This window comes from Gracilinanus agilis, chromosome 5 (assembly GCF_016433145.1).
Source record: "Gracilinanus agilis isolate LMUSP501 chromosome 5, AgileGrace, whole genome shotgun sequence".
Taxonomy (NCBI): domain Eukaryota; kingdom Metazoa; phylum Chordata; class Mammalia; order Didelphimorphia; family Didelphidae; genus Gracilinanus; species Gracilinanus agilis.
The window spans coordinates 23,181,428-23,201,859 of record NC_058134.1 but is presented as its reverse complement, the minus strand read 5'-3'; the positions used below and the strand labels follow the sequence as shown (position 1 = coordinate 23,201,859).

Sequence of the window (20,432 nt, the reverse complement as noted above, 5' to 3'; positions counted from 1 at the left end):
TTGCCGTCGTCATCGTCCTCCTTCTCCAGGCAGCCGTGAACAGGACTGGTTTCCTGGCTCTACCCACACATACACACACACTTCCCACACTTGGCTCTCATAGACTGGTATGCCAGGGGATCCTCCTGAGTAAAAGCTTCGACCTGCAGAAAGGTGAATTTTCAATAAAAACACACCCTGAAAGATAAGAAAAATCACTTCTAAAGAAATCAATCGACAAGCATTTACTCAGTGCCTACTTTGAGCGGGGCACTAGCCTAAGCACTGGGGACACAACCACCCCTGCCCTCGAGGGGCTTACATTCTAGCGGTATCAGGAAAGCAAGGGCCCAGACGGGCAGAGCCAGAGCAAACGCAAGGTGACCGGAGGACAAGGGATGAGGAGAGAGGCAAGAGCCAAAGGAGACATGCGTGTCTCATCAGCCAAGACAAAGAGGAGCACAATTAGGATGGCAGGATCCAACGGATGAGTCTTTAACAACTGCTTCCAAGGAAGCATTTTGCAAGAAAAATCCATGTTGATCCTTTCTTCCTATGTGTGCAGATCTGCTTGGAATCCACTAAAATCTGTAGGCTGCCCATTTGTAAAGAAAGGAAGATGGAGAAAGGATCTCAGAAGGAACAAAGACAACGCGGAGGAGCAGAAAAAGGAATCGAGACCATCCCAGGGTGGCAACCAGCCATCTGTGTCCACAGATGCCTTGTTTGCCACGAGAATCCACTAAGTCAACAAGCCTTAACTCTGATCCGGGCTCTGGAGATGAAGAAAAATAAAAGGTAGGCCTGCCTCAAGGGGCTCTGGGAGACCACATGCAAGCAAAGATGGCCAAACAAGGTAGAGCCAGATTCAACTGGAGACAGTGTTGGGGTGAGGGTGGGGCTGGTATTAAGGAGCCTGGAAAAGGTGTCTGGCAGAAGGTGGGACACCAGCAGACTCTCGAAGGAAGACAGGGAAGCTAAAGGGTGGAAATGAGGAGGAAGAAGGGAAGGAGAATTCAGAGCAAGGGGGACAGCCAGGGAAAATGCCAAGAGATGGAGCATCTCATGTGAGGAACAGCAAGCGGAGAGGCCAGGGTCACTGGATCAGAGAGTGCCTAGGGGAGGACGGTGTAAGAAGGCTGGAAGGGCAGGAGGGGGCCAGGTTCTTTAGGACTTATAAGGCCAAAAGGGGTTTTATATTTGTTCCCGAGAGGGAGCCTCTAGAATTGACCCAATAGGGGAAGGGTGGCTATGGGCTTAATGGAGAACAATCTGACAGATATCAAATTCATTCAGAAAGTCCAACTGGGTGGCTCAGTAAATTGAGAGCCAAGTTTGGAGATAGGAGGTTCCAGGTTCAGATCTGACATTAGATACATCCTCACTGTATGACCCTGGGTAAGTCACATAAGCTCCTCTTTTGCCTTAGGACTAATACATAGTATGGACTCTAAGATGGAAGGTAAATGTTTTTTATAAAATGTTCTGCCACTCACCAACAGATCCATGCTTTCAAAACCAATTCAATCATCACTAGAGGGAGAATGGAGTCCCTTGGCCAAACTTCCTGGAGGTTCTGTTCTGGCTCCAACAAAGAGCACAAAATCACAGTTTTGGGGATTCCCTGACAGCAGAATCCTCTGGACAAGTTGCAGAAATCTTATTAGTTATTCCAAGAAGGCGTCCGGTGTCAGGTGGTATATATAATAAATAGCCTTGTTAGCTCCACAGTGGGGACACATTTATTCCAAAACTGAACTAAATCTGCAATCGACTCACCTGGAAGCTGCTCATGCCCTCCCTTCTTCCTTTCCTCCTCCATCTGTTCCTTCCTGCTAACCAGCTACACTTACTCTCCAACCCACCACTCAATGGTGCAAACACTTTTCTCTGGGGTTTCCTTAGCAAGGTGGGCAACTTTCCCAGTGACCAATGACAGGCGGCTCACAGGGAAAAAGACCGTCCTCACTGGGGCCGTGGCCTGGTGGGGAAGATGCTCAGAGAGTGTCTCTGCCCAAAGGACCCCCTAAAGTTTTATTCTGATCCAATAAGCCTTCTGACAAACCCAAACATTCAAAGTCATCCCAATAGTTTAAGGAGAGAATTTTTTTCCTTTTCTTCTTCTTTAGGAGTGCTCTTTTGTGTTTATGTGTTTTGGAAATGTTTTATTTCATTGTTATCCATGTCTTATGTTTTTACAACTCAGGGAATGATGGTCTATAAATGTCAATGATTGGGAGTAGCTAGGTGGCTGGAGAGCCAGGCTTGGAGAAAGGAGGTCTGTCTGGGATTCAAATGTGGCCTCAGACACTTCCTAGCTGTGTGACCCTGGGCAAGTCACTTCACCTCCATTGCCTAGCTCTTCCCACTCTTCTGCCTTGGAACCAATAAGCAGTGTGGATCCTAAGATGGAAGGTGAGGGTTAAAAAAAAGCCAACAATCCTCCCTAGCTTTGGGTGAGCTAGCCAAGACTCAGGCTAGATCACTCTTCACCAGGGCAATCAAATCCTTCCAGGTGATGGACTAGGGGGGCTCTGTGAGTGCCAGCTTAAAACAAGCCTCAGGAGTTAGCTATTAGTCTGTGCCACCAAATGGGATGAGCTAATGAAAGCTGGAGGCCATCCGTTATAGTCCTGAGAGACCAGACAGGGCAGCTGCCCAGAGCCCACCTTTCCACCCTGCTTACAGGAGGCAGCCAGCGGCAGGACCCTCCAGATGCCAGAGGCAACCTCAGGTCACGTCGTCTCTATAGCAACGTTGGGATGCCGGTGCTTGGGACCACAGCCAAGACACCGGGCAGAGGCTTTAGGGGCCTTCTCAGTCCCTACATTCACAGGAAGCCCCTGGCAGCCGGGAAGGGAAGGGAAAGGCGACACTTCCGACAGAGCAGGGCTTACTGAATGAGGAAGGAGGAGTCCAGGGGATGGGGGGGGGCAAGTGATTCAATTTAAAAGCCCAAACCAGCCCCCAAAGGAGGTGGGAAGATGGCAGTCAACTCACCACCTCAAATCCTCGTCCAGGGGGGCAGAGGGACAGCTTGAGGACAAGCGTGAGGGGAGAGGACCGCACGGGGAGGGTGCCCGGCTCGGGGGAGAGCAGGACCGGCCCCTGACCCAAGGAGAAGGCGCCTTTGGACGCCAACACTCACTACCTGGGATCTGGTCACTTCATCTGGGAAGGGGTCAGTTTCCTCACCTGGATGATGAAGGGGCTGGAGTTGCTGCTTTCCGAAGTCCCTTCCAGCCCTTCCGGATTCAACAGTTGAGTCTCCTAAACATCAAAGAAGAGGACAGTTAATGGCAGGGGACCGCTGAGAGGGGGGCTGGAGGCAGGCACGCAGCGGGGCACAGAGGGAGCCTCGTCTCCTCCTTTACTCCCCCCAAACGGCTCTGAACTGCCTTCTGCAGTTGGGGCTGACTTCTCTGTGCACACGCTGCCCCCCCCTAAACATGAGGTCCTGGAGGGCTGGGGCTCGCGTTCGCTTGATTCGCTCGATGGCGAAAACCCTTCTCAGGCGGTCTTTCTCATCTCTATCCATCCGTCTGGACGGGGAATCGGTTGTTTTGCGGGCTTTGAGCCATTATGGAATCGGTTTAGGCGTGAAAAGGCATCCCGGATTCAATCAAGTGCCTCGCTCGCCTAACCTCCAGAATCAATTAGGGGCCAGATTTGGGGCTTCACATTGCTAGATCATGCAGGAGTGTAATTAATGTGCACTCTCTACAGGTGTCATCTGGATAAATAGAGAGGGATAGGAGCATAAAAGTGGAATATGGTATTCTAAATGAGAATACTTTTTATTCAGCTATGTTTTATTTGAAGCATCCAAAGAGCCCTATTAAACGGGCTCTATAACTATATTTAAAACAATGAATTTGAACCCATAAAACAACTTAACTTCTCAGTCCATGCCACCGGCAACTCCATTCATCCATTCCTGTTTACTTTTCACTTTATGTAGCCAGAGTTCCATTTTTATTTTGCAGAATTTCAGAATAACAAATCTCCAGATTTCCTTTATTTCTCACCTGGATCGATTTTAATTGCATTATAATATAGCATCACATTAATGTAGTCCAATTTATTTAGTCATCCTCCTATTGTCATTTAGAATCTCTGCCATTTTCCACAATTGCAAATAATGTTGCTCTAAATCAGTGATTCCCAGAGTGGGCGCCACCGCCCCCTGGTGGGTGCTGCAGTGATCCCGGGGAGGGGCAGTGATGGCCACAGGTGCATTTTGGGGCAGTGAATAACTGTAAGGGGGCAGTGATAGTATGTGACAGGGGGCTCTAAGTAATATTTTTTCTAGGCCAAAAAAGTTTGAGAACCACTGCTCTAAATATTTCTGCATAGAGATTTTTTTTTTCCTCTTTAAGATTATACTTTCAGGACAAATATTTCAAAATGGAATTCAACCAAATAATATGATTATTTTTGTGACTTGTGTTGGATTTGCTAAGGATGCTTAGCAAAAAGATACTCCTACTTTGCAATTTTCCCAACAATAAATGGGCCTTTTCCCCCAAAGTAGCATCATCACTGGATTCAATTGCTTTGTGTTATTTTTGCCAGTTTCAGGGGGTGTGAAGAAGCCTCAGTTATTTTGTTTGCCTTTCTTAGATTGTTATTGGGGTTGAACATCTCCCCAAGCAATTACTAATAATTTTGGTTTCCTCTTTTCAAAACTGCTCATTCGTATCTTTTAGCCACTTACTAGAGAATTGGAGGTGCCTCTGAATATCTGAACAATCCTTATATATCCTAGAAGTCAAATGCTTGTCTGTCATTATTTGACACATTTTTTCCACCTATCATTTCCTTCTGTTTACTATATTGCTTGTTTTTAAATGTTTTCTATTTTTATGTAACCAAATATATCTCTTCCTAATAATTTCTTTTGCTAAAAATTTATCTCCCTTCTACAACAGAGGTAAATACACTATTTTATTTTCATTCATAATTAAAAAAAAAACCTTACCTTTCATCTTGGAGTCAGTACAGTATATTGTTTTCAAAGGAGAGGAGTAGTAAGTGCTAGGCAATGGGGACTAAGTGACTTGCCCAGGGTCACACAGCTAGGACATGTCTGAGGCCACATTTGAACCCAGGACCTCCCACCTTGAGGGCTGGTTCTCAATCCACTGAGCTACCCAGCTGCTCCCTTTCATCCATAATTTTAAAATAGTTCAGATTGCCATCTAGGATTGAAGGGTCATAGATTCTGAATTGGAAAAGACAATAACCACTGAATCCAATATTGCCTATCATCCACCTTTTTTTTTTAAAACAGATGACACTAATGCTTTGAAAAGTTAAATGACTTCCCAAGAGTCTAAGACAGAAATTGAACCCAGGTCCCTCAGCTTTTAAGTTGAACACTCTATCCACTATACCACACTGCCTTGCCTGACTAGAATTCATTGTTCTATGTGGTATGAAGCACCGGTCTAAATCTACCAGTCAGGATCATGATCATCCCCCAATTCCCCAAATAAGATGGGGGAGAAGGACAGGAGTTCTGATTTCACTGGCATGAGTAGCTCCCAAGTGGGAACTGGCTCTCTGTCAATGCAGGTATATACCTTCTCTGCAACTTAAAGAGTCTTAAGAGTGTTTCCCTGCCTGCCCTGGGCCACAACGACCTAAGCCTCTGAGGTCTTCAGTTTTCTGCTCAAGACTCAGAGACTCTGGTCAATTCTTTCCAGAGCCTTCTGTCAATATCTTCTGCCCCTCCAGGAGTCTCCAGAGGGAAGTACAAGAGGTCCATGATGAGGCTTGGGAGGTCCTCGATTATGTCTCGGTGATACATGATGGGGAGACAGCCAGCCTCTCTTCCTGTTATCAGCTGGTCAAGAGCTGCTTGGGTGCCCCTGAGCAAGAACCCAACTCTTTTACCTCATGTCTCTTCTTCCTCTACCACCTAACTAAGATGTGGCTTATCAATGCACACCATCAAAATGGCATTGAATACAAGTGAGCCTCGTCCTTTACGCTAGTTTTTAGTGGAGTTGTTTCTAAGATTTCTCTGTTGTACATTATCTTGGCTCCTGTTTTAAGGTCAATCCTTTTTTGTTTTATTGAGGAAATACTCCTTTATTGCTATTCTTTTTTTTTTTTTTTTAATTTTTATACCCTTAACTTCTGTGTATTGGCTCCTAGGCGGAAGAGTGGTAAGGGTGGCCAATGGGGGTCAAGTGACTTGCCCAGAGTCACACAGCTAGGAAGTGTCTGAGGCCACATTTGAACCTAGGACCTCCCGTCTCTAGGCCTGACTTTCAATCCACTGAGCTACCCAGCTGCCTCCTATTGTTATTCTTTTTAGTATTTTTTTACACCACAAAGAAAAAATGAATTTTCTCAAAGGCATCTGTCTGTATGACCCCATTTTAAAGTATTTATCTATATGCTGTACAACACAGGCAATTCTGATAAAAATTCAGATTCGCTATGATCAATCATTTTTAAAGCACTGCTATGGGCAAGTATTTGCTAGGGTTTTATTTAGTACTTTTGCATCTACATTCTTTTTTTTTTTTTAACCCTTACCTTCTATCTTAGAATCATTAGGTATAGGTTCCTTAGAATCAATAGGTATTGGTTCCAAGGGAGAAGAACAGTAAGGGCTATGCAATTTGGATTAAGTTACGTGACTTGCCCAAGGCCACAAAGCTAGGAAGTGTTTGAGGCTACATTTGAATCCAGGACCTCCCATGTTGTGTCTGACTCTCTATAAACCGAGCCACCCAGTTGGCGTCGGCTTCTACATTCAATTTAAAAAGCTGGTCTAGAGTTTTCTATTTGATGTTATCTTTGCCAGGTTTTACAAACTGAGCTATCCAATTGGCCCCGGTATCTACATTCAATAAAAAATTAATGGTCTAGAATTTTCTATTTGATGTTATCTTTGCCAGGTTTTACAATCTATATCATATTGCTGCATAAAAGATACTGGCTATCATTTCATCTTGCTCTATATTTACGCATGATCTACATAGTAAAGCCATTATTGGTCCTGGAAGATTTGAAAGAATTTACCTAAGAATCCCTCTGAAGTGTGTGCGTATGATAATTCACTGGAAACTTGACAAATTTTTCATTTGAAATTATTTAAAATGATTGCTTTCTTGTTGTAGATAATTTGGACTTTTGTAAATAATCATCTGTCTCATTTAGGTTTTTTTTATTTTGTTAGCATATACCAACTTATACTGTTCCCTGATGATATTCATCATTGTTTTTGTTTATTGTGATGCCTCCCTTTTAATTTTTTTAACAACCCTTACCCTTACCTTCTTTCATTTTAGAATCAATATTATATTGGTTCCAAGGCAAAAGAGTTCTAAGAGGGGAATCTGTAAAATAGCTCCCTTTGTCAGAATCTACTCTCAGTGATATACCAAATCTTGGAATGATCTCTTTCAACACGATTTTGGCTACGAAGCTTAATGTGTTTTTGCTAGATGGAAAAGCTTCTGGCCATCTAGTTAGTCTGTCTACTATCACTAGACAAAATTTAAATTTTCCTGATTTGGTCGTGGTGATGCAATCTATTTGCAAATATTTAAATGGTGTGTGAGCTAGTGGATGACCACCAAAAGCTTTCTGCTTAAATATGCTTTGATTGAATTGGGCACACACGAGCAAGCTGAGCAAATCTTATTTGCCACAGTGCTAATTCCCAGAGCTATCCAAGTTCTTTTAACAGTATCAATTAATGGTTGTGTCCTAAAATGACCCTTTGTGTGTATTGCTTGAAAGATGTAAGAGTAAAATGCTTTTGGAAGAATTGTTTTTCCCACAAATGCTATCCAAATTCCATTTTCTTTTTTAGCTCCAAAACTTATCTCCCACTTCTGAACCTCTTTGTTATTGTATGCTTTTTCTAGATCTGTGGTATTTATAACAGAGAGATTTCTAATGCAAGCTGGAGCATTTTGTGCAGCATATCAGGCAATCACATCTACCCTACAATTTCCTCTGGCAATTAAGTCTTGTCCTAAAGAATGCCCATTGCAGTGAATCACTGCCAACTCCTTTGGTAGTTGGAGAGATGACAGTACTTCTCAAATTATTTCTGCATGAGCAATTCTTTTCCAACTAGATGTTAAAAATTCTCTCTGAAGCCAGAGAGAACTGATGGCATAGAAAATTTCAAATGCCTACTTGGAATCAGTGGAAATATTTGTACATTTGTCTTTTGCAAGCTCACATCGTGTTTTAAAGCGATTAATTCTGCTCCCTGAGCATTTAGGTTCCTCGGTAGTGAAGCAAACCATAGGGTATCAAATTCAGTTACTACCACAGCACCTGTAAATCTTATTCCATTCTGCATATATGATGATCCATCTCTGAATAAGATCATGTTCAGGGTTGTGTCTAACAGGTTTTTTTTGAGGTCTTTCTATTAATTGCACTAAAGTTTCACAATCGTGCAACGGATCCCCCTGTGTTGGTAAATCAGCTAATAATGTAGCTGGATTTAAGATGTTGCATCTCTTTAGTGTTATATGTTCATTCCCCAAAAGCACTATGATATATTTAGCCAGGCATTGATCTAAAAAGGCCTGTGTTCTGAACTTTCACAGAAGTGCTTCAACTTCATGTAAACAATAAATTGTCAGTAAGCAGTCTATCTAACACTAAATCCACAGATTTGGTAACAAGCAATGCAGTTGCTGCCACCCCTCTAAAGCATGGAGCTATTTCTGCAGCTATGGGATCTAGTTGACCAGAATAATATGCAATAGGACTTTAGTTGGGTCCTAAGCTCTGCGTCAAAACTCCTGAAGCTATTCCGTTTTGTTCATGGATATAGAGACAATGATTTTGAATAATTAGGAATACCAAAGCAGGAGCTGATAATATTGCTTCCTTTAACTTTGCAATTGCTTGCAAATGCTCTGGTTTTAGCTTCAGTGGGTCTTTCTCAGTGTTTTTTGTTAAAGCAGTCAGTGGTTTTGTAAGTTCACCATAATTAGGTATCCATTGTCTGCAAATACATGTGGTTCCTAAGATTTCTCTGAGTTACTGTTTGCTCTTAGGGGCACTCAGCTTTTGTATGTCTGCTACTCTTTTGGAAAATGTTTCTAGACCCCTCAGACAGCACAAACCCTAAATAGTCTAAGCAACAATAAAGACACCATTGAAGTTTAGCTTTTGATATTTTGTGTCCCCTCTTGTAGAGCTCACACAGATGTTTACTATCACGCTGGCACACTTTTGCAGATAGTGATGCTAGAACTATCCTTGAACTGAATATTTCTGAAACCTTTGTTTAAGACTTGAGAAAACAATGAAGGACTTTCACAGAATCCCTGTGGCAAATGGGACCATGAATATTGATTTTTCTGCCACGTGAATGCAAATATCTTCTTTGAGGCTTTTTGTATCAGTAATGAGAAAAAAGCAGAATATAATTAAACCACAGTAAAATATTTTGCATGACTTGGGATAGATGAAATGATGGTAGCAGGATTTGATACAACTAGGGAAGATTTTTCTACATGATCATTAACAGCTCATAAATCTTGAACATCTAGCCTGGGTTTTTTAACAGGTAAAATTGGGGTGTTATATTCAAAGGTGCATAGTATTATTATGCGTTGCTGCAATAATGAGTTTATTATCAGGGTAATCCTGGCCTTTTTATTAAGTGGGTACTGTGGAATGCATGGTGGTGGACTTACTTCCTTTAGTCAGTACTTTAATAGGGATTACTGATTTTAATCAACCTACATCTGTAGAATCTGTAACCCATAAGCCTTCTGGAATATAATCTTGTACCTGACAGATGCTATTTCCTTCCCACTCTGACTCTACTGTATCCAGAAATAATACAGGGAAAAGGTTCAGGGATTCTTCTGGGAGATTCACAGATTTGGCAGCACCTGTGTCTAAAAGACAATTATAATTATATTGGGTTCCTATTTTTATGGTTACAAGGAGTTCAGTGGTATTTTCTGAAGAATGTATAGGTATTACAGGAGCTAACACACTAGGATCAGGAAAACTCAACATTTGTTCCTATTCCTCATTCTCTAATTCTTCATTGATTTCTCTTCTACTAATTTGTATGTTTTGAAAATGTCTTTGTAATTTTCATTATTTCTTATTTCATTGCCTGTACTTCCTAGTTCATCTTCTCCATATACTAGATCTTTAACTGCACAATCCTTGGCACACCTTCATAATGAAGTTGCACCTTTTTGCATATTGAGTTTTTGGGGATTCTCACCAGCTCCCTGGAAATATTTTGGCCATACACCTGCTTTGATATAGTCTTCCATGGAATTCAGGTCTGGGGCTTGTGAATTATGATAGCATCCAGTATCAAAATAATGTGAGTTCTTTGGTCTCCCATACTGGAATGCATTATTAAACCCATTATTGAATCTGTTATTAAACCTATAATTTCCATATCCATTTTGCCTGAATCCATTAAAGAGATTAAACCTATTGCCTCAATTTCCCCTGAAGTTTTGTCCAAAGAATTATACTAAATCTGCACTATCTCATGAGATGACCAGGTCTGTCACAAAGATAACATCTTGGGATTTGTCTATATGGTCTGGGGTTGTAGTTATTTCTGGGTTATCTATAAGCTCTTAGTGCAGCTACTGTTTTTTCCTGCACTTCACTGGATTTTTAGTTTTTGTTTAAGCTCTCTCTGATTTCACTGGTTACATTATATCACTTTTCATTTCTGGTTATCCATTTTTCTCATCTTGGAAAACATAATTAGCAATTCTCCAAATTTCGTCAAGACCCATATCAAACCAATTTGGACAGTTACTCCGAAAATAATTTCAGATCACAGGGTATGCATTTTTCACAAACTGCCTGTGAATGTGATTTATGTTTTCCTCTGTAAAATATGCAACCCAATCCATTTTTCAGCACAGTCAATAATTCTATCAAGGAAAGTGGAGGGAGTCTCTCCCACTTCTTGCTTTAGGAGTTCAAATTTAGATCAGGTTTTTGGGCTTCTGGAATTTTCCTTCATAGTTTCAGTTATTGTCTCCCTAGCTGTAATTGTCTCTGTACCCTACAAACGAATTAGCTTCCCACCCAGGATACTCAGTTGGCCAATTGGCAATTCAGGGGTTCCTAGTAGTGTCCTTTATAATCTGCTGTTTGTGATAATTGGATTAAATATACACTGCCCATCTTTAGATTTAATCACCAAAGGTGAAAACATCTCCATTTTGGTTGTCTCTGTAACCCACATGTGCTAGAGTAACAAATCAGAATTTACTGACTGCCTCTTGGGAAGTCATAAGAAAAGCATCTCTTGTGATTGGACATGTACATTAAGAGGAGGCCACAGGAAGTGACACAAAAGAGGCTCCTTTAAAAAGAGACGTTAGCTGAGTTACTCTTCTGGTTTGTGAATGGGACCTGAAGGAGCTCTTCTGGTTTGTGACTGGACTTCCACATGGTGAGTGTTAAGATTGAATCTTCCTGAATTTCTCTTAAGGAACTTCCCTTTCAAAGAGACTCTGTGGCTGAAGCTTTTACTTCATTTGCCTCTGGGCCTCTGGCCCTCTGAGTTTCTGGCCTTGAGATCAAGGCCAGATTTCCCTCAGCTGAAGGTTAATTAGATCTATCTGGATTAACTAGGGGATTGGAGCAAATTCCCTACTGTGTTAGATGCTTATTTCCTTATTTCTTCTTCCTCTTCTCATTTGTAAATAAATTTCCATAAGTCATTTTAACTTGAATTTACTCTTTAATTAGGGATTGATAATTGTTCAGTCCCCAGGTGACCTAACCTTTTAATATATTCAACCCAAAACTCCCTTTTCCCCCTTACATGTTTCTCTATCTTTGTCAATAATTCATCCATAAGGAGGTCAAAGTCCAAATAAGGAGGATTGAAAAGCTTAATTAAGCTCTTGAACTGCTTTACAACTCCCATTGGTTCTTCCTATTTGGGGATATTTTTCTTAAAACTGTCTATATCAGCTTGTATAAACCTTTTGTGGCATATAAGATTCAGTATACCACACTCTGGGGACACTGGGTACCTCCATTAAAGGAAATATATGAGCTGGTGTGCTTTCTAATGCTTCAGTTTCCATTAGTTGGTTTATCTGATTTAACTGCACCCTCTAATTTAGTTGCTTCATTTTCTTTGCTTTCTGCCATTGTCCCTTTATCCTTGAGTAATTCATTATATTGAGTTTCCACTCTTTCCAGTTTAGTCTCTAGATAGTTCACTTTTAACATTAGATCATTCTTTGTAGTAGCTTGCTTGATGTTTGCTTTTAAATGTTTAAAAATGACTGCCAAAGATGCAATCATCATGTAAAAGCACGAGAAAACCATACTAGCACAGTATAGCACAGTAATAAGAGATTAGTTCTAGGAGTGTCAATGAGAGTAATGGCATTAGAAAGTCATAGGCAAGAGAATTTTGTTCATAATCTGGTATAATAGAGAAAAAGAGATTTGGCAGAAAAGCCTTATCTAAGAGAAAAAAAACCCATGGTGATTTTATACAGCTAATTCACTAGCTTTTCTAATAGCACAGAGTCTTTGAGTCAAGTTGACTGGGAGATGGGTTTTGGAGCCACCTAGAGTTCAGCTCACTTTTACTACAACTCACAGTGAAACTGTCAGCTCTAGCTGCTGCTTCAATTGATTCCCTTGCTGTGATAATGGTTCCAACTGCCCAAGTTGACAGTTGGCCCCTTAAAATCAGATTTTCTGGTTCTTTGTCCTATTTAACTTGCCAAAACTGTAAAAATAATAAGCGAATGAATTGATTATGGATATAAACTGATTAGATATTCTGCTTGCTATGCTTACAAAGTATCTTGAGTTTATATAAGTGAAGTGAAGTTCATAAGTGACTTCTCTTCAGGGCCAGGCACAAAGATACTAAGGAGACTTTTTATACAAAAATAAACTATTTATTGAGAATATAAGGATATAAAAGGATTTCTAACCCTAAGGGATTCTAACTCCACCCAAATAAACTCCCTGCTTCCGCCAGAAACCGCTTCTCCTGTTTCCATAGGCTACACTGATCTGACTAACCCAAATTTTCCCTATTCTACAATAAACTTACACTATTATCCTTATAAGAAGTATATAATTCTTAACTTTGCCTGGAAGTTATCAAAATAACAAAGGCCAGCTGGCTGAGCCTCAGCAAGAACCAAGTTAGGACTCTGAGCCTTAGCAGACTCGGAGTCCAAACCAAAGACCAGGACTATCTTTGGTCTTTTCAGAGATAAAACAATCTATGAAACAGCAACAGACAGTCACTAGTGTTTCCCAAGTTGGAAAAGGAAATCACTTCACTCCTTCAGGCTTTTCCCCTCCTTTCATTCTACCTCAGACAGTGAGGAGAGAGAAAAAAGATGTCACCTGCTCCCAGCACTCAGAAAGAGCCACTGCCATTCCCAGAGAGTAACTGTCACAGAAAAACCATTACCCCTCCCCCCACACATTATCGACATTTGAAACTGAGACTGTCTCAGATCTGTTTCAAAGTCCAATTCTTTCTCAAGCCAGCTTCTCCCCTTCTTACCTCTAAACTAATGTAACAAGACTTGATTTCTAATATCATCCTTATGCTAGGCAATGGGGGTTAAGTGACTTGCCCAGGGTCACCTAGCTAGGAAGTGTCTGTGGCCAGATTCGAACCTCCTATCTCTAGGCCTGGCTCTTTATACAATGAGCTGCCTAAATGTCCCCCTCGCCCCACCACCCCCCCATTGTTTTGATAACTTTGTTGATTTGCTTGTTAACATTTTCCATCAATTTCATTTCCCCCTATAAAACAGCTTGTGATTCTGCCTTTTAATTTAATTGTTCTTTCAGTTCTTATTATTTCCCTTAACTCATTTTTTTTTTTATTTAAACCCTTACCTTCCGTCTTGGAGTCAATACTGTGTATTGGCTCCAAGGCAGAAGAGTGGTAAGGGTAGGCAATGGGGGTCAAGTGACTTGCCCAGGGTCACACAGCTGGGAAGTGTCTGAGGCCAGATTTGAACCTAGGACCTCCCGTCTCTAGGCCTGGCTCTCAATCCACTGAGCTACCCAGCTGCCCCCTCCCTTAACTCATTTTAAAAAATAATCAATTTGTATTTTTAAAAATCTCAATCATTTCCAGAAATACTCCTTCCTTTCCCATCTCTCTTCTCCCTCAAATGAGCCCTCCCTTACAATAAAGAAGAATAGCAGAGTAAAACCACCAATCCAGGGACTATCCCTGAGGCTAACAATCATTAGTGCAAACAGGGGGGCTATTTATACATGAATTTCCCAAGGGCTGAGGCTAGCCAATGCAATGGCTTGGTGTGGGGTCACTTTGTTTGCCCTTAGCATTATAATCTCTCTTTTATTTTTACTTTCTCTTGGATTTGTGGCTAAGATGTATCTAAAATGCCCACCACTTTCCTGTTATTTACTATCATTAATGAAGAATACAGTGACCTCTTTGACTGGTCAAGTGCTTTCTAGACCCAGTCATTTCCAATGGAGGCCACCAGGCAGGAATGGACAAAAGGGACTCACACTGTTCTGCTGATAATATCAAGTTGGTGGTCTACTAAGACAAATATTATTTTCATGTCAACTATTCATGAACTATGCCTTCCCCATGCTGGCTTTTTAAAAAAATTTAAACCCAGAATGGAATTGAGCTGAAGAATGTCCAAAAGACTGGCAGTGTAGACATCTTAAAGTTTTTGTTACATTTAAAAGCAACTCAGTGCATGTTGCCACTATGGGCAATGGGGCGAAACCTTCTTGCGGGGTACATCCTGACTCTCAGATAACCTTGGCTCAGATCAAGTACATTGGACTGTTCTGCCTCCAACTTAAATAGGTTTTGGGACAGCACCACTTTGGGGGCGGGGAGCCCAGACCCATCCATCCAGAAATCCCCCATCCAGGCTAAGGCACCTACCGAGGTACTTTCGATTTTCGGTTCCTCCTGGATCACTGATGGAGAACGAGTAATTTGGTGCAGAGATGAGGACGACGTGGGTGCAGGAAGGAATTGATATGCACTCCAGTAGTAAGAGGATGTTGGCGATATTTGCTTGTCTCCAACCTAGAGGGACAAAGACAGGATGGGAATGTCAGGCTGAGCACCACTGCGGGGCGCCATCTTGGGTAGGGACAGGCAGCTTCTTGGTCCATGGCTGCTGGGAACCCGCGCTGCATACTGATGGGTTCTGGTCATGTATGAAGGATGGGGGGGACCACTCAGTGATGCTTTGGGCATTATGAGAAAGCCAGTGGTGGCCCTTGGACAGCTCTAGCTAGACAACCCCACTTGGACTCAGGTTTCCATTGAGCCAAAGCAAGAACAGGGCATAAAAACAAGCATCAATCAATTGGGCATTATGGACTCAGACTACAGGAGCAATCAGGGGCTTCCTATGGGTTAGTGAAATTAAATTAACTAGGGAGAGGTTAATGGAAGGGAAAGAGGGGGGAAGGATGATCACATTAGAGTTTAATCCATTTCCTCCAATCAGGCTAGAGGTCAATAAGAAATTGAACCACAGTTCCTCCAAGAATCGCCAAATTCCATCATTTTAGCATTAGGAGGGGGAATCAACAAGCCACAGCCATAGAAGAATCCCACTCTCTTATACTGACTCAAACCTGGGACAGCTCTAGGGGACCAAAGCATGGGCTGGACAGGTGGCTTACTTCTTTAAGCCTAACTCTGGGTATGAGATAAATACATTAAGTGACCAAAGGTCATTTTATGCCTCTGGATCTCCACTTCCTCATCTGAATAATAAAAGGATTAGTCATTGATATCTGTTAGTTTCAGTTCCCAAGATCAGGCATTAGCCAACCAGGTCAAAGTGCAGGCTGGATGCAATTTGGTAAACTGAGGCTTGAAATGAATAGAATCTGGTTTCCACAGAAGGTTTTTGGTTTACAGGAAGGGTACCTTTCTTTAAAACTTCTCAGGGTCAGTGATCTATCTTGTCTTGTAGGTATCACCACTTCCTTGACAACTATCCCAAATGAATATCAGCATGATTATCACTTGGACCTGGGTGGGTTATTTTAAGTGGGGTGGAAGAAGTTGGTGAGTCCCCTTCCCTAGCCTGCCTTCATCCTCCCCAACCCAGTAAGTTGTCATTCTTTAACCCTTACCTTCTTTCTAGCTTAGTGTTAATTCATTTTTTTTAAATACTTGCTTTCTGACTTAGAACAAATACAGCATATTGGTTCCAAAACAGAAGAGCAATAAGGTCTAGGCAATGGGTGTTAAATGACTTGCCCAGGTTCAACCAGCTAGGAAGTGCCTGAGGCCAGATTTGAATCCAGGACCTCTCATCTCTTGGCCTAGCTCTTAATCCACTGAGCCATCTAGTTGCTCCATCTTAGTATCAAATTCTAAGACAGAACAGTGGGAAGTATGAGTTAAGTGACTTGTCCAGGAAGTATGTGAGGCCATATTTGAGCCTAGATCCTCCTACCACCAGGGAACCTAGTGCTCCATCCACTGTGCTATCTAGCTATCCCTATTGTTGATGTGAGGAAACACTATAAAAATGTGATTAGGAATTATTGTCAATGTCACTCTTAATGATAATCAAGTCATATAGCCCTTTAAAATGATCAGTGTTTTTGTTCCCCTTTCAAAGCAACCCTGAGATTGTTGTCTTAAATTATTACCAGAAAGATGACAATGATGATAAATGCCAGTGAACCAATAATGGGACCCAAAGTGGACCAAATCCCAAACTAAAAAGGGAGGAAAAACCCCATAATAACCGACGATTTATGCTAACAAGATAAAGCCTAGCCAGAATAACCAAAGTTTGCTCTGTATACTTTTCCAAAATAAACTCTCCTAGGAATAATATAGCTAAATTGTAGACCTCCCAGATCAAGAGGAAAATACTATAAGCAGCCAGAAAGAAATATTCCCATATTGTGGAGCCACAATCAGGCTTACATAGGACTTAGAAACTCATTCATTAAAGGATTGGAGGGCTTGGAATATGATATTCCAGAAGGTGAAGGAGCTAAGATTACAACCAAAAATCACCTATTAACAAAAAAAAGTATAATCCTTCAGGGGGAAAATGGATATTTAATGAAATGGATATTTAATGAAAAAGAGGACTTTAATGATTAAAAAAAAAAAAAGACCAGAGCTTGGCAGAAAATTCAATGTCCAAATACAAAATGCAAGAAGAGCATAAAAAGGTAAATAGAAAGTTTTCTCTTAAGAGAATCAATAAGATCAAACTATTTACATTGCTACATAGAAAGATGATGTTTGTAAATCTTGGTATGGGAACTTTATCACTATTAGACAAACTAGAAGGAATATATTTATATATTTAGACAGAGGGCATGGGAATGATTTAATATAAGATAATATCAAAAAAATTGAATTAAGGGGTAAAAAAAGAATACACTAGAAAACAGGAGGTGAGGTAGAATGGGATAAAATATCTCCTATGAAGAGGCATGGAAAAGATATTCCTGTGCAGGGGAAGATGGGGGAGGGGGGTACAACATCTGAAACTTATTCTCATCAGAACTGGTTCAAATTGGAGATGACATGTATATTCAGATGGGCAGAGGAATCTATCTTATAGGGAAGAAATAAAGGAAGAAGGAAAAGAAGGGAGAGGGACTGATAGAAGGAAGAATGAATTAGGAAAGGGGGTAGTCAGAAGCAAAACATTAAACATTTGTGAGCAAGGAAAGGCAGAGCTGGGGAGAGAGACAGACAGACAGAGACTTGGAGAGACAGAAAGACAGACAGAAAAATGGGAAAATTGGATGATAGAGAGGAAATACATCATAATCACAACCATGAATGTGAATAGGAGGAACTTTTCCATAAAATGAAAGTAGATAACAGACTGGATTAAAAAACAGAATCCTACAATATCTTCTTATTTACAAGAAATATCTTTGAAGCAGGAAGACACACAAAGTAAAGGGCAGCTGGAACAACTTTAATTATGCTTCAGGTAAAGTTACAAAAGAAGGGAAAGCCATTCATGATCTCAGACTAAGCAAAAATAAATCTCACTAAAAGAGACAAGGAAAGAAACTACACATAGAGAAAAGGTACCATAGACAATGAAGTAATATCAATACGAAACATCCACACCAAATGGCATGACATCCATATTATTAAAAGAGAAATTAAATGAGTTATAGGAGGAAATATACAAATAAATTATACTAATACAGAGACCTAAACTTCCCTCATTGCACTAGATAAATCTAACCAAAAAAAATAGAAAAGAGGTTAAGAATGTGAATAGAATTTTAGAAAAGTTATATAGGATAGATCTCTAAAGAAAACTAAATGGGAAAAGAAAGGAATATACCTTTTTCTCATTGGTACATGGCACTTACACAAAAACTGACAATGTATTAAGTCATTAAAACCTCATAATCAAATACAGAAAAGCAGAAATATTAAATGCACCCTTTCCAGAACATAATGCAATTAAAATTACAATGTGATAAATATTATATTCAATAAAGGGCTGCAGGGCAGCTGGGTGGCTCAGTAGTTAGAGAGTCAGGTCTAGAGACAGGAGGTCCTGGGTTCAAATCTGGTCTCAAGACACTTCCCAGCTGTGTGATCCTGGGCAAGTCACTCCATCCCCCCATTGCCTAACCCTTACCACTATTCTGCCATGGAACCAATATACAATATTGATTCTAAGGTGGAAGGTAAGAGTTTAAAAAAAAAAAAAAAGGGACCATAGAAAGTTAAAAATTAATTGGAGGTTCCGGGTTAAGATGGCGGCAGAGTAAGAAGCAGCTCTAAACCTCTCCTGACCGAAACACACAAAACTCCTCAAGGGGACATAAAAACAAGTCCAGACGAACGGAGGAACCCCACAACAGGGCACAGCGTGGAAGGTACGTGGAATCGAGACATTTCCAAGCTAAAAAGGGCTCTCACTCAAGCGCGAGCTGAGCAACCGCCCCACCCCCACCCCCTCCACACTCACCTATAGCTCTGAACCCAGCTAAAAAGAAATAGAGCAAGTTTGGGGCACCCATCGAGTCATCAGCAGCTCCGGGACCTGTTCCTGAGAGCAGCAAGACTTAGGACCCCATTAAGTCAAGAACGCACGTGAAATCTAAGCGCGCGCGCGCGCGGGAGCGGACGCTGGGAGCGGAGCGCCGGCTGAGCAGAGGCTTGGGTGCCGGCTGAGCAGAGGCTTGGGTGCCGGCTGAGCAGAGGCGTGGGTGCCGGCTGAGCAGAGGCGTGGGTGGAGGCAAACACAACCAGGAACTAAAGCCTAAGTGGGGAACCAGTGCAGACGGGTATACGACTGTGGAAGTAGCTCCCTGAGACTTGTAAAGAAACCTCCTGCAGAGGTTCAAGCAAGGGAATCCACCAGGGGGCTTGACCTTGGAAAAAACTAGAACTCAGTCCTCAGGAGCCAATAGATCTCAGACAGACACTGAGAGCGAGGATAAACCTGAGAAGCTGCTGGGCTAATGATGGCTAACCAGTTACAGGAAATTCAGAAGAGAAAGAATAATAACAAAAAAAAGAAGTCTTTAACACTCGACAGCTTCTACACAGAGAAAATCCAGACAACCGAGCAAACAGAGGAGGAGAACAAACAACCATCCAGACCCTCCCCAAATAAGGAAAACTCCTCACAACCTATGGAAGAGTTCAAATCTGAGATTTTGAGGAAAATGGAAGAGATCTGGCAAGAAAATAACAGCTTAAAAGGTAGAATCTTGCAACTGGAAAGCGAGGCTCAGAAACCAAATGAACTGATAAGCAAATTGAACACAAGAAATGACCAGATTGAAAAGGAATACCAGAAGATTATGGCCGAAAACAAGAAGATTATGGCCGAAAACCAAAAGATTATGGCCGATTACCAGAAGATTATGGCCGAAAATCAATCCCTAAAGGCTAGAATTGAGCAAGTAGAAACTAATGATCTCTCAAGACAACAAGAACAAATAAAACAAAGCCAAAAGACTGAAAAAATAGAAGGAAACATGAAATATCTCAATGAGAGAGTGACAGACCAAGAAAACCGGTCGAGAAGAAAAAAAAAAAAAAAAATTGGCCTTCCAGAAAAACCAGAAATTAATAAAAACCTGGACTCTATACTAACAGAAATAATTCAGCAAAATTGCCCTGAAGTCCTACAACAAGAGGGCAATATAGACATTGAAAGGATTCATAGAACACCTGCGGCATTCGATCAAGAAAGGAAAACACCAAGAAACATCATTGCAAAATTCAAGAGTTTCCAAGCAAAAGAAAAAATCTTACAAGAAGCCAGAAAGAAACAATTCAAATATCAAGGAGCAACAATCAGGATCACACAGGATCTGGCAGCCTCAACACTAAAAGACCGCAAGGCGTGGAATACGATATTCAGAAAGGCAAGAGAGCTGGGCCTGCAACCACGGATCAACTACCCATCAAAATTGACTATATATTTCCA

At 41.3% G+C, this 20,432-nt stretch overlaps 1 protein-coding gene across 1 annotated transcript in view; it reads right to left on the bottom strand.

Moving 5' to 3' along the window:
- OSBPL10 (oxysterol binding protein like 10) overlaps positions 1-20,432 on the bottom strand; it is a 107,410-nt gene that overhangs the window by 56,825 nt on the left and 30,153 nt on the right. The window contains exons 3-4 of the mRNA XM_044678876.1: positions 14,903-15,049; positions 3,175-3,249 (exon numbers count right to left, since the gene is read on the bottom strand). Of these exons, the coding sequence (XP_044534811.1) occupies positions 3,175-3,249; positions 14,903-15,049 (222 nt within the window). The remainder of the gene's footprint in view (positions 1-3,174; positions 3,250-14,902; positions 15,050-20,432) is intronic.